Source organism: Cyclopterus lumpus, chromosome 8 (genome assembly GCF_009769545.1).
Source record: "Cyclopterus lumpus isolate fCycLum1 chromosome 8, fCycLum1.pri, whole genome shotgun sequence".
Lineage (NCBI taxonomy): Eukaryota > Metazoa > Chordata > Actinopteri > Perciformes > Cyclopteridae > Cyclopterus > Cyclopterus lumpus.
In genome coordinates this window covers 7800256-7814799 of record NC_046973.1, presented here as the reverse complement: position 1 = coordinate 7814799, position 14544 = coordinate 7800256, and the positions used below count along the sequence as shown (strand labels likewise).

The 14544-nt window shown below is 41.6% G+C and overlaps 1 protein-coding gene across 2 annotated transcripts; it reads left to right on the top strand.

Annotated features, from left to right (window-relative positions):
• Positions 1-1919: 1919 nt before the first annotated feature.
• On the top strand, positions 1920-5579 carry LOC117735501 (protein Tob1-like). 2 transcript variants are annotated; one of them, XM_034540160.1, is made up of 2 exons: positions 1920-2112; positions 3572-5579. In XM_034540160.1, exon 2 carries the CDS (start codon positions 3784-3786, stop codon positions 4801-4803), a length of 1020 nt encoding a protein of 339 aa, XP_034396051.1. In that variant the 5' UTR covers positions 1920-2112; positions 3572-3783; the 3' UTR covers positions 4804-5579. The 2 variants fall into 2 exon arrangements, with proteins under 2 accessions (XP_034396051.1, XP_034396050.1); XM_034540159.1 differs by having other exon boundaries at positions 1920-2193.
• The last annotated feature ends 8965 nt before the right edge of the window (positions 5580-14544 follow it).

Below are 14544 nucleotides of genomic sequence, written 5' to 3'. Positions count from 1 at the left end.
CACAATTCACACACTACTGAAAAAGCAGAAAAGCCATGCATGATATGTAAACTACCTTAAAAGGCACATGAGACATTAGACTGTGCTGTGCTGTGTACAGTAAACAAGCCAGAAGGCCTTGCCAAGACTGTGGAAGTCACTGTGTTGTTGGCAGCCAACACGCTCTCCCACCCACTTCCACTAAGACAAACTAGATTGTGGATCTAAATCCACGGGGCAATGTCAAACTATAATCTCTCTTTTGCTCAGCCCCTGCCTTTGTATCGTATGCCTCATGGAGGCCTATTTGATCCCCAGAGCACTTTCCACGGGAGCCCTTTCGCACACATTTACAGCTCACAACAAGCACATGACTCCACTTGGCAAACCTACTGTAAGTGCTTGAGGAATGTCTAAAAGTCCACTCTGTCAGCAGGCCTACAGACCAACAGTCTTCCGTTTCCATTACAGGCACAGCTGTGATGACGAAAGACTCTCATGTTGTAAATAACAGAGAAGGTTTAAAGACAATACATATCAATCTATAATAATATTATAATATATACTTTATATAATATATTATATATACTTTATATATTATATATTATATATACATATAATATAACTATTAATAAGAAAGTCTCTACATCTTCCGTCGCAAACTAAAAACACATCTTTTTCGACTATACCTTGAATAGGGAAGGTAGCGCCGTAGTAGCACTTTGGTAGCACTTAAATGGCTCTTACTGATAGCACTTAGTAGTTTAACTTTATTGAAAAAATTGTACTTGCTTGATTCTTGTTGTTCTGAGTTTGGACTAATGCACTTATTGTAAGTCGCTTTGGATAAAAGCATCAGCTAAATGACATGTAATGTAATGTAATGTAATAAATAGGATAACATTATTTTGTGAAATGTATGTTACAATACTTGTACAATGCTTGTGGTTTAATTCACATAATATATATATATATATATATATATATATATATATATATATATATATATATATATATATATATATGTCCAAAGACGTGTTCCCTTTTCAGTAACAAAAAAAAAGTAAAGTTACACTGACATTGTACAGCAGTGACTTCATATCATGAACACACGTTGTGTTGGTGCACTTTAAATTCGGCAACAATGTGCGTTCAGCCGAGCGATGACGTGCGCGTCCTGCATCAGCACCTTAGATACGGGCACACCATTCAGCAGAGGGCTCCTGCCCCGTTTTCGACCAATCAGCGCGTGTGTTTTCTAGGTAGCATTCAGCACCTCCCACACTGCTTCCAGCTGTAATGCTCCGCTATAGGGAATCTCCTCTCCGTGTACATTCATCGTAACTCCTGCAGTTGTTCGTGGTACCTCACGAAAAATGAAGGTCCTATAAGAATAATAAATCACATAAAGGAAGTATATGATATAAATAAGATTAAAGTCGCGTAAACGGCTCTTTGAAATGCTCGAGGCTAAATATTGCTTAGGCATTAAAAGAGCAGCGAGTCTCGTGTGTCGGCTACAGTGTTCCTTAATTTCGTCTGTTTGATAATGATGTTCACAGCAGCTTCCTCGAACATAGAGATGGTTCAGTCTGTACAACATCTACAATAGGACATGTTCACATCCATAAAAGTATTTGTTTCAAGCCTGTTCGAAGTCGGACAGGATATTTATAGACCGTGTCTGTCTTTACAATAATGACTTTAGCCTTTTGCTGTCAGCACAGACCTAGGTTATCTCTGACGCAAACGCTCATCAGAGGCGTCTCTCCCAGAGAATCATATGTCACGGATTGACATCTCAGATCGGCCAATCAGCGTGCGACTCTGAAGGAGGGACTCGCACTTTAGACCAATCGCAGCCGCTCGTATTGTTTTGACCTCTGAAACCGCATCACCGCCTACCTCGTGCCCATGGCGGAGAGAAGCTATAAATAAAGGCAACGCTGTAACAGGAGGGGGACGAAGTAGCGAAACTCCCGGAGAGGCGGGAGCTACTCTGCAAGCCTGCTGAAAGAGGAAAAAAACGAAATAACCTTAAAAACAGAAACCGAAGCAGACGCCAATCCTCAGAAATGTACATTTACTGGAATACTTTTTTGTAACGTTGATAATATATTCTATGTGAAGAAAGTATGTATATATTTTTTTCTATTTGCACTATCTAACGGTACTTAAGAACTACTGCGAATTTTAATTTTTTACAAAAAAAAAGTAAGTATTTCAGCTTATTTCTGTCACTTGTGATGCATTTGAAGTCATTGTCTTCATTGTGCTTGCTGTCGTACTATAGCTGTATCCATATCGTTACTTACTAAGCTGATTTGCTGCGTCAGTCCACGAAGTTAGGGAGGGGTGTGTGTGTTTGAGAAAAGTGAGCGTGTGTGTAAGCGTGTGCATTCGATTTCAGTGTGCAATATTATTTTTTTTCTCATATCGGGTGTATTAAAAAAAAAACAATACAACAACACCCCCCTCAAAGACTCGTATACTGATCATGTAGTACTTTATTGTTTCTGTTCATTTGTAATGGCGCCACTACAGGCTGCTATAACCAGTGGGTTGTTGCATATTTTGTGAAATCTCTTAATTTAACCAATAAGATGAAAGACCTGTAGCCATTTCGCAACACTGAGAAATCTCCTCTAGGGCAGCTTCATGAGGGAGGCGACAAATGTTGTTTCTATCCCTGTGTAGATTATATTTCCTCTATTGGATAAATAAAGTAATAACATTTTTAAGGAAGGTTAAGAGCCTCAACATAGTCTCTGTATCCCTAAATTCAGCTCTACTTATTTGTGAGGATTATTGCAGCACATCCCATTTCTAGTTTGACATTTGCATTTTATCCAACGTCATTGTGTAACTTCATATTTCGTCTTCTCTGTGAAGAATTGCCAAACATATGGGTGTCGCAGTAAAGCGTAAAGTCCTATTTCGACATTGTTGTTTTATGTAGGAAGAGCTCAGACCAGCACATCAAACAAGCACCCGTGACAGGATTGTATTGAAGATTGAAGCCACCTAAATAATCACCTAAGGCATTATTGGCCAGGCATTTCCTCACATGAGTTCATTGTTTATGTTTCTTAAATGCAACGACTCCGCTTTAGTTTTCCTGTCTCCTGCTCTGGAGGTTGTCCAGTGTTATGTAACAGGATTACCGAGTATTAGTGCAAGGTTAACATGCTCAATACCCAGTTTCTGACGTTTACATACACAGCAAATGCCACATGAACAAGAAATATGACCTGATCCAGGATCAGTGAGCTCTGTGTTGATATTTCTGCAATAGCTGCACATTTTGAGTGTTGCTGTGAAATTCCGCTTCGGAGGACTGTTGTGTGTCAACCTGAGATATTTGAGCTCACAGCAGTCAACACAGCAACATGCATTGGCGTTAATGTTTAAAGGGCACTAACTTGCCCTCCCCTTTATAAAGGCTGAACTAGTTGCAGTCACACAGAGCTGAATCTGGCTTGTTTATATTTCGAATGATGGTTCTTGGAGGCATTTACATTTACTTGTGACTTTGTTAACATTTTGAAATGAATGATTAAGACTTTTTTTTTTTCTTTCCCAATTGTTGCAGGTCAATATCATACCCTGTGGAGAACATCACTTCACTACAAAACCAGCACTTTTCCTTTTGAACCCGTTTTATCCAAATACTGGTTGCTTTCGCCATCCTGCCTGGAGAGCATCCGTGTTGCCAACCACGGATAAACAAAGCAGACCCAGTGGACACATTCAAGGTCAGACACACCCAATCTTTACCTACCTGGTAAACATCGGCAGTTAGCTATGCAGCTTGAAATCCAAGTAGCTCTCAACTTCATCATCTCGTACCTGTATAACAAGCTGCCAAGGCGGCGCGTTAACATTTTCGGCGAGGAGCTGGAGAGGCAGCTGAAGCAGAAATATGAGGGTCACTGGTACCCAGAAAAGCCATATAAGGGCTCAGGATTCAGATGTATCCATGTGGGGGAGAAGGTGGACCCCGTGGTGGAGAAGGCAGCCAAAGAGAGCGGGCTGGACATTGAAGATGTCCGCAACAATCTGCCACAGGACCTCAGCGTGTGGATTGACCCCTATGAGGTGTCCTATCAGATTGGAGAGAAGGGCCCAGTCAAAGTATTGTATGTCGATGACGGCAATGAAAGTGGAGCAAGTAGTGGGGGGCTTGATCTGGACAAGGAGATCAAGAACAGTTTCAATCCCGATGCACAGGTCTTCATGCCCATCAATGAGCCTGTGAACGCAGCCTCTCCGGGTTCCACCTCACCCTCTCCTCCATTTGGGCACTCGGCAGCAGTCAGCCCCACCTTTATGCCCCGCTCCACGCAGCCTTTAACCTTCACAACTGCCACCTTCGCCGCCACCAAGTTCGGCTCCACTAAGATGAAGAGCAGCGGCCGCAACAACAATGGCAGCAGTAGTGCTGGGAACAAGGTGGCACGTACCTCTCCTACCAACCTGGGCCTGAATGTGAACAGTCTCCTGAAACAGAAAGCCATCTCCACCTCCATGCACTCTCTTTACGGGTTGGGCCTTGGGGTGCAGCAGCAGCAGCAGAAGCCCTCAGCCCTGTCCCCTAATGCCAAGGAATTTGTGTTCCCCAGCCTGCAGGGCCAGGGCAGCCAGAGTGCTCTCTTCCCTGGAGACAGCTCGCTCAGCCTCAGCCCGCTGCAGTACAGCAATGCCTTTGACATGTTTGCGGCCTACGGTGGCCTTAACGACAAGTCCCTTATGGATGGCTTGAATTTCAGCTTGAACAACATGCAGTATTCTAACCAGCAATTCCAGCCAGTTATGGCCAACTAGTACACATAAAAAGGTACTACTTAAGCTACTACTTCACACAGAACGACCAGAGATAATGTGATAGGGGGGAAGCAAACAACATGTAAACAAAAACAGAATGTCATGATGGAATGAACAAGTGACTTGTCAGCTGTAAGATCTATGTAACAAGTCTAAGAGCATGAGCCCGAGGGTGAATTACTTTGCCCCCCTGAGTTATACCTTTAGTACAAGATGTCCACGCTTGGTGACCTTCAACATGCATCATTGTTATTTCTTTTGCCAACCAAGCACAACTTTTTTTTATGTGACTGTTTTAAGATATAAAAAAAGACAAAAAAACACCACCACAAGTCATGGCCTCTTTCAGTATTTAAAAATAACTGGACACAAATAAGTGGGATTTCCTGGTCTTTTTTCTAATTGTATAATTTAATTTAGTACAGAGTTTGTAAAATATCAGAGTATCTATTGTTTCTACGACATGGTATTGCATTTATATCTTTTTACTACTTCAGTGATCTGTGATGGCTGCAGCAACTTTATGTTTTCTTTTTTTATTGAAATTATAAAATGAATCCATCTTTAAAAAAAACATTGACTCTATTCTAAAGATTGTGTACAGAATATTCCGTAGTGGTGGGATTTTAAGAATATTTTTTTTGGAAAAACACAAGAGTTGTATTTTCTGTTAAGAGTTTAAAGATTTTTGCTATATTATGGACAAAATGTAATCGTATATTAATTTTGTACCTACATTGTGCAATACTTGATAAAACAAACGGTATAACAAAGTATTTGGAGTCAGTGTCTTACATGTTAAGAGGGACTGATAGTTTATTAAGTTTGTATTAAAAAGCTTGAAAATAATTACTTGTTCAGTTTCATTGTTCGTTGTGGTTGAGCTGGTCGATACCGGTTTGAAAGGAGGTTATGCATAGTATCACAGTTTTGTATCCAGTTTTCTGTCCTGAGCTCAGAAGAATCAGGTTTCTCCTAAATGCGTCCACATCCACTTGTTTGGAACATCGCTATGTCCTCAGCAAAGAGTTTTGACAGTTCACTCCCACAAGAATGGGTCAAAAAATTCATTATGCAAAAATACACGATATATAACAGACCTCGACACATTCGATATCCTCTGTCAGTAACATTTGACATATTAGTACACCAGCCTGCAGCAACAAACGTTACTGCAGGCTGTGTTGGCGGGCGGTTCCCCTTGAGCAAAGTGTCATCACACATTGATACTGGGATTGTAATTGTGTCAACATGATAACCTCCTGAACTAAAGCGAGAACTCGTGTGTGTGACAAGGCTGTTGGCTAACAGGCTGCTAAACCATGGAACACATTTCAGAGGCATAAACTACACAGCTGATGGGCGGAAACCTTGTACTATGGGTCAAAGAATACAGATCTGATGCTGTGCCAGGAAGATGGGGCAAAATTAAAATGTTTCTTGGTGACAAACTGCATCACAAGTCCATCAGACTGGTGTGGGTAACTGATCGCTGAAGCAGATGTCTTCTGGTGCTTTTATGTAATATATTAAATGCCTACTAACCCCAGCATGCTATTTCTCTCATCTCCTTGTTGATAGGAGGCCAGATTGAAAACTCCCCCTCCAGAGTTAACCGAGTCACTTATTAACTTTAATAATAAAATGCAATATGCAAGTGCTGGAAAACGGTACAAAAACCTGTACGGGAGAGTGTATCTGAATGCTAAGCTGGCCAGTTACATTTCACCCAGTGTCCTCGAGGATGTGGCCTGTTAATGGATAACTGCAGTACTTTGTATGCAATGTGATCCAAAAAGAGTACTGTGATGAGCTGGAGAAATCACACCTGAAATCAAGTCTGAACCGATTAAAACTCAAGAGGCCATCTACTGCATAATTTAGTATTTGTTATTTCACCTTTACAAAAAGGGTTTCTACAAATCAGCTTTCCAACATATGAAGTAACGCTGAAAGCTTTTCTTTTGCTGCTTATATTATTTGGGAGTTTAGCATTTATGTCAAGGTGAATCGTAGCTTAATCAACCTATGATTCCATCAATAAGCTCACTCTGCTTCATCAGTAGAGTAAAACACTGATTTTGAGACCTTTTGTGGTTACTGCTGTTTCTTGTGATGAGAGGTTGTTGGACTGCTCAATGCCAGCGCTGGCACCAAATCACCCCGAGCCTGCTGGCATATCATGGCCCCTCTGGGACCCGCTCATCATCGCTTGTCAGTCTGCGTGTCGCCTGATAAACTTGGGGCTTGGTAGGCTGAGTAAAGTTCAGCCTGCGTGTGGCTGCATCTCAGTTGCTGATACTGTGAGTGTTAAAGCGTTGGGTGGGAGTGTGCTGGCTTATCTTGCTCTGTGACACTGTTTGTGTCCATGTGCAATCAACAGGGTAGAACAGCTTGTTCTGAAATTACCATTTAATGCTGTTTTTTTGAGTGAATGGTCCTCTGCAGATCACAACTAAGGACTGTGTCCCTCCAAGCTGCTTGAACAGTAGACAAGGAGTCACGCACAGCAACCCTGTTTCTTGATCCAGTTAATATTTCTCCACAAGGCCAGTGATGTCATGTAGTTGTAAATGAAAAGGAGCGTGTACTATAACCTCCAGCCATCATGAAAGGGCATCACTATCACAAGATCAGCTTTTATGTCCTCTACTAATTTCAATTAGATTGTTATCATACTACTTTGTATAGTACTAAGATTAATACTCCGGTTGTATTTCTGCAAATACAACAAAGCGTTGATGGTTGGGGAGGTTATCTTTTGGAATATAGTCTGTTTAGGGTTACTGATGATCATGTCATGAGAATATGTTTTCATAGTAATGTAACCTGATTGGTCGTTATATTAAATATTAGGTTTCTGTTTATGAAACAGGTTTTCACTCAAAGTGCATGATTTAAAGAAGCTCAAAGGTTGCCATGCTGTGATTTAAAGTAGCAAATAAGTGATCGAATAAATGTACACTGATATAATCATTTTAATAACTTCAAAAAACTGGCTATATCCCCAGCTGTGACTGACAGCGCAGGGCAAAAGAGAGGTTCAGACCAAATAGAGAGCGGGGAAGTGTTATATGGAGAATATTAATGCCATAAAAGTATGGTACTAAGAATACCAGTGAGAAGAGGCTGAATATGGAGAGACTGAAGCTTGATGAAACAAAGAAGGAATGAGAAAGGTATGGAGCAACATGACTGAGAGAGAGAGAGAGTGAGAGTGAACCATTGCCAACACCACTATTGATGCTATTCCGGTGCCAAGGCCCCCCCTTGCCTGTCACAAAAACAGGTGGAGCTCAACTCAGCTTGTGGTCCCAGCCAGCCTACGAGGCCTTATGGTAATGTCACCCTCCTCAGCAAAAAAACAGTTAATGGCTTTTCAGTGCCTTGCCTTAGTCCAACCCCTCACCCCATCTATTTCTGGAAGCACATTGGAGCTGATTGAGTAATGATAAGCTTAAGAGAAGTGTGCTTTCCCGTGTAAATTACTTCACCAACGCGTATCTCTATCTCACAGGGGAAAGTTAAGGATTTCAACCCAGAATAGAAGAACTTATGTTTTCTCAAGAAAAACTAGAAAAAAAGACTTCTCACACGTCCTAACGGACACATTAATGAGAAAGATAAAATGTGTTGACTGGTCTGACAGTTGAAGCCTAAGTGAGCACCAAGGGTACTGAAACAGTTGTTTTCAACAGTTGCTCACACGTTTGGCACATAGGAGCTGTTTGCTGGTCGGCAGACGAGAAACACTTTACGTTTACTCAAATATATTCTGCACTAATGCACCCTGCAGCTGTCAAACAGTTCAAGGACTTGAGTTTAACGAAGGCTAATGTGTGCAGTATGCCATACATATTTGGGTTTTTAGGAATCTAAATGTAAATATACATGTAGCATTTTTGTGTCTTGATGGATACATTGCATGTCTTGTCATACATACTTTATTACGTTCCTGTGTACACACCACGCACAAACACACACTCTCACTGATGCATAGTGGGAGTTGTCAGGTTTGCTTTGCACACTGTAGATATCACCAGCAGACGCTCATGCACCCAGCCCTTTAAAGTGCAGCTGCTCTTATCTGCAGATGGAAACCGAAAACAAACACACATTCCTCGGCCTCCCCTCCCTCACCATACCTCTTGGTTTCCAGTGCAGTCTATCATGGCACTGGAAAACAAAAGGTTTTGCAGCCAAAGGGATCAATGTTACAAAGTAGCCTCGCACAATAGTTAACATGCAACGCAACTGTGGCTCTGCTGTTTGTGGTATCTCTAGCGCCATGTGTTCTGCATTATCAGTTAGAAATAAAGACTTGTTTTGTTAGAATTTTGTCCTGATCAGATCTCTTAACTGCTTCATGATTTGATAAGATTGTCAGCTCTGTGAAAGCAAGTCACAGCATGCTGTGTGCTACATCCAGAAATATCACTAACATTCTCACCAACATGGTTGTTGTTTGGGGATCGCAATGCTATTTCTGGATAAAAAAGGAACATATTTTTAACATTAAAAGTATCCATGTGTCTACAAAGATAACACTGTATCCGTGCCCCCACCCCCACCCTCACTGTTGGCAGTGTCCAAGCCTCATGAATTGGACTCATCTTGTCAAGCTGAGATCAATCAGTTCTGTGGCACACACTGGTGGGAAGCTTACACACCTGCTATTCATCACTCCTTAGTGTCTATATGTGTGTCTTCAAGTGAAAGAGAAAGAGAGGGAGGACGCTATAGCAACAAAGGAATCTTTTGGTGTCTCTCAGAGGTGTTGTGCTCAGAAGAAGCTGATTTGAAGCGAGGAGAGAGAGGAGGGCATGCTGGGAAACACTGCAGAGGAGAATCATGCACGCACAAATGCATACAAATACATAAATCCATGTACACAAACTTTCCTGGACATGCTCCGAGGTGAGAGGAGCACAAAGAAACTGAAAGGAATTAGAAGTCCTTCCTAAGAACATCTGAAACCTTCTCTCCACATCCACTTAATCCATAATATCTCTAGACTGCATGTCACCATAAAGTCTCTTCTTTTGCTGAGGAAAAATAGCTTTTGCTTTCTCAAACACCTTTTCTGTCTACTTAGTCAGCCTGGATTTACCTGACTTATACCTCATATGCTTTGAACACTTTCATGAATAATATTTACACACACTAAAGAAAGAAACCCTGGTGACGTGTGGCCATGCAGCTTCTGACTTGTACCTAAGTCAGGGGACTTGAGGGCACTTTGTTCTTTTACTTTCCACAGCAGGGCTCACATGTATTGTCAACACAGTTAATGTGTCCCGAAGCCCTCAAAGGAAGCTCTTTTTCTCCTGTTTGTCTGAGGATGGGATTGTTGGCAAGGACAGCTCGCACTGCTGTGGATCAGTGGGACAGGAAGTCAAAACATGCCGAGATAAAGCCATCTCTGTGGCATTTACTGGCAGTGGAGCAGGGCAGTAATCGTGAATGAACACTACTATGGCAGTTGTGTGCCCTTGAGAAATGCTGAAGAGAGGGTATGTGTTTAAAGCTCCCAAGAAGAGGGAATTAAAAGATACTCTCCAGTCTTCTAAATGTATTTCATGATAATTAGAGGGGTACATGGCACGTGACTGCAAATAATAAGTACAGAGTGTAATGGCTTCTCTTCAGTTGTTTACAATGCAGTTGAGCTTATCGGGCCTCTCTTGTCCGAGTAAAATCTATGTGGACATCACCAGGAAGCCTGGAGGTCTCCACAGCAGCCCCAACTTACTCAGGACTCTGGAATGTCAACCATCCCGCTGAACACGCTCTTTTACATTACTCTTTTTGCTTTAAATACTTCAGTTAAAAATTTCCCCAGCAACAATGTCCCTATTTAGATGTTACTGTATCTATGAAGTTTTTTAAGAGGTTCTTTAAAAAGAGAGTGAGACGACCGTGGATCAAACTACTCAGAACAACATTTTAGCCCCTAAAATGAGACAATTTTGGGATCATTGTAAATGCAAAGACTTTCGAAGTCAGAAAACTAACTCAGTAATGCCAGTAACACAGCAGTATCTATCTAAGTTTAGCTAATATTAGCCACCATAAACTACTGGTCATTCCAGACCAAGTCAGAGTGTAGCAGCAAAACCTTTTGAGTATCCTGACCTAAGCAAAGATGCATTTTATTGATTGGGAATTTGACACTTCACTATAAACTACAAACTTTAAAAAGTGGTATGCTCTCACTTTACGATGAGGCGAACTGCATTTAACAGAACACAGTTGAAGGGACATAAATCCTCGTGCTAGAACAACTCTCTTGGCTCTGTCATTCACTTGCATGGCTTCACCTACCACAGCTATGCTGACGACACCCAACTGATCCTCTCGTTTCCCCAATCCGAAAGACAGGTAGCAGCACGAATCTCTGCCTGTCTGACCGACATCTCTCAGTGGATGTCCGCTCACCACCTGAAAATTAACCCGGACAAGACTGAACTTCTCCTCCTTCCAGGAAAAGGCTCTCCCACTGACGACCTGACTATTAACTTCAACAACTCAGTGCTGGCTCCGACTCTGACTGCCAGGAACCTCGGTGTGACGCTCGACAGTCAACTCTCCCTGACTGCCAACATTACCGCAATAACACGCTCCTGTAGGTACATGCTGTACAACATCAGGAGAATACAACCCCTTCTCACTCAGAAGGCGGCACCGGTTCTGGTCCAGGCTCTGGTCATCTCACGGCTGGACTATTGCAACTCCCTCCTGCTAATGCCATTCGACCTCTACAGCTCATCCAAAATGCAGCTGCTCGACTGGTCTTTAACCTCCCGAAATTTACCCACACTACTCCGCTCCTCCGCGACCTTCACTGGTTACCGGTGGCCGCCCGCATCTGCTTCAAAACGTTGGTACTTGCGTACCGTGCTGCGAACAGATCGGGTCCGGTCTACATCCAGGACATGGTCAAACCGTACACCCCAGCCCGTTCACTTCGCTCGGCTTCTGCCAATCGGCTTGTAGCTCCTTCACTTCGAGCTAAACACTCACGACTGTTTGCTGTGCTGGCTCCTCATTGGTGGAACGAGCTCCCCATTGACATCAGGACAGCAGAAAGTCTCTACACCTTCCGTCGCAAACTAAAACACATCTTTTTCGACTATACCTTGAATAGGGAAGGTAGAGCCGTAGTAGCACTCTAGTAGCACTTAAATGTCCCTTACCGATAGCACTTTGTTGTTTAGCACTTTAGTAGCACTTAAATGGCACGTACGGATAGTACTCTGTAGTTTAACGTTATTGAAGAAATTGTACTTGCTTGATTCTTGTTGTTCTGAGTTTGGACTCATGGTTTAATGCACTTATTGTAAGTCGCTTTGGATAAAAGCGTCAGCTAAATGACATGTAATGTAATGTAATGTATTATCAGTGCTGTTAACTTGACATATCCTGTTGGGGGCGGGTGTGCACAATTATGCAAAGGATGCAGTTCTTATTTACAAGCATTTACGCAACACTAGATATTTGCATTCGTAAGTGTCAAAACATGTTCCATTAACAGTTTAACCTCGGTGTCAATTTAATTTACATTTCCTTCGTTCCCCGAGAGTCCTTTACTTCCCAAGTATCTGATGTCTGCACTGCCCAGCACGTTAACCTCAACCTCAGCTGATTTGGGCTGCATGATTTCCCCTGGTCCCTTGATTTAGCGTTGTACTCTTTACCTTTAAGATTAGAATGACCAGATGTTGATTTGTATGTGAGGTGCAAAAACATATCTGCTTTATAGCTTGAGTCCAAACAAAACGCAGCTTCCCCCAATGTCCTCATAGAAGTATGGCCTAGTTTGTGCAATCATTTGGGGAATGTACCACACACCTGTTATCCACCAGCACTGCACAGACAGGCTCTAATGAAGCCAGACCTGGTGGTTATGATAGAGATTCCTCCATCCAACCCACTCTATTTTATATGTTGACCATTACCAGGAAAGTAGATCTGTGGATCAAAGAAGAAAAAAAAGAAAATTATTTTTAAAGTGACTTTTCCAAGAGATTAGTCCAATATTTAATAGCAATAAATGTGCAATCCGGTTGTATGTTTTCTTCAGTGAATCAGCCTCAGTAATATTATTTCTTATGTCCTAGGACATATTTCCAATTACCAAGCCCAGCTGTCTGTGGTGTTAAAAGTGAAATTGGGGGCTCTTAATTGCTTCATATATAGTGTTCTAATATTTTTACTTTCTCCTTGTCTTCCAAGTCCTCACCTTATTGTATTGTGTATTGTTGTATTGCATGACACAAATAAATAAGGAGAAGGAGTTGGAGGGTGTTAACTTGCTCTGGAATCGATACATTTGAAATAATGGCTGAATGAATCACTCTGTGTGGGTGACTGGTGATTCCTATGCTCTTGGCCATAAACACTGACACAGATGAGAACTGGAGCTCTGGAAGAACCTTTCGCTTTTCGCCTTACAACAAACTTAAAGCACCATCAGCACTTTATCAAACAAAAGTGACATAGCTAAATATGTTAATGAGTGTGTGACGGTAACAAGCATGCGTTTCCATCGTTGTCAGATATATCTATTACTGTGTTGCACTCTGTCAGCATTGGGCTGCAGGGTCTTTCTCCCACACACACACACGCACACACACACACCGATCATTATGATCCGATTAACATAATGCTCTGAAAGCAACGGCAACACTGTGACAAAAAGGGCTCAGTGACACATCACAGAACAGTTGCTGATATTGATGTATAGTAAAACTACAGCCATGTCCTAATACGGTCTACTTTGAAAGGAGAAACAGGAATGTGGCTCTTTTGTCGTCACATTGTTCAGCATTATAGATCGTCCGAATGTACCTTGTGCATTTCATTATAAACTGCTAATTTCCCATGACATTTCTACAGATTATTGCCTGTATTTGCCATTTGAAGTATATTAATCACATTAAAACACTAGCAATGTATGGTGTTGTGGAATCACACAGGATGCAGATAAGGCATTATATTAAATTGTTTATTAGGATTATATAGCTAAAACAGTCCAGCAATAAATCCTACCTTCATAAGCATTATAATAGCAACTGAGTGTAGGTTATATAATGTGGACGTAGTTACAATGACATCCCCCATTGGTCTGAACACTACATTTTTAGACCTTGTTTTTGGCATTTTGTCCGTCGCCATCTTGGTTTTTGGCCTTGTCCATCCTGGTTCTCTGCAACCAGAAGTGACACAACAGGGTGGATCTAAGTAGAAAGACATTTTTAGGCAACCGAAAAGGTTTCAAATCCATTTCATGAACTGCAACCCCACAGTGAAAGAGTAAAGTTGTAAGAAGGAAACAACTTCAAGACCCGACAATGCCGTAGTAGCGAACTGTTAATCACAAGGTCACATTCTACAGCACATCCTGCATTATCGTCAATTTTACTAAATAGGACCGATAACATAATAAGAAACATGTTGAATGTTACATGGTGAACTTTAGAGGGGCTGGTAGGTAGATTGTGTTACCTTTGGTTGGCTGCTTGCTGTACTTTCATATTTACTGTTCAGACATTAAGTCACTGCAAGGATGCAAATAAGTGTATTTTCCAAAATGTAAAACCATTGCTTTAAGTTTTGTGTTTACCTTTGCAACACAATACTATCAATCGTTAGTATTGGTTTAAAACAACTACACAAAGGATTGGACAGTCAAATCTTTAAACTAAACCAATGCTATTTCTTTCTCTCTGTTTGAGGTGT

What these genes read in the sequence shown, in the direction of transcription:
- LOC117735501 (XM_034540160.1), top strand. Translation starts at nt 3,784, where the DNA reads ATGCAGCTTGAAATCCAAGTAGCTCTCAACTTCATCATCTCGTACCTG.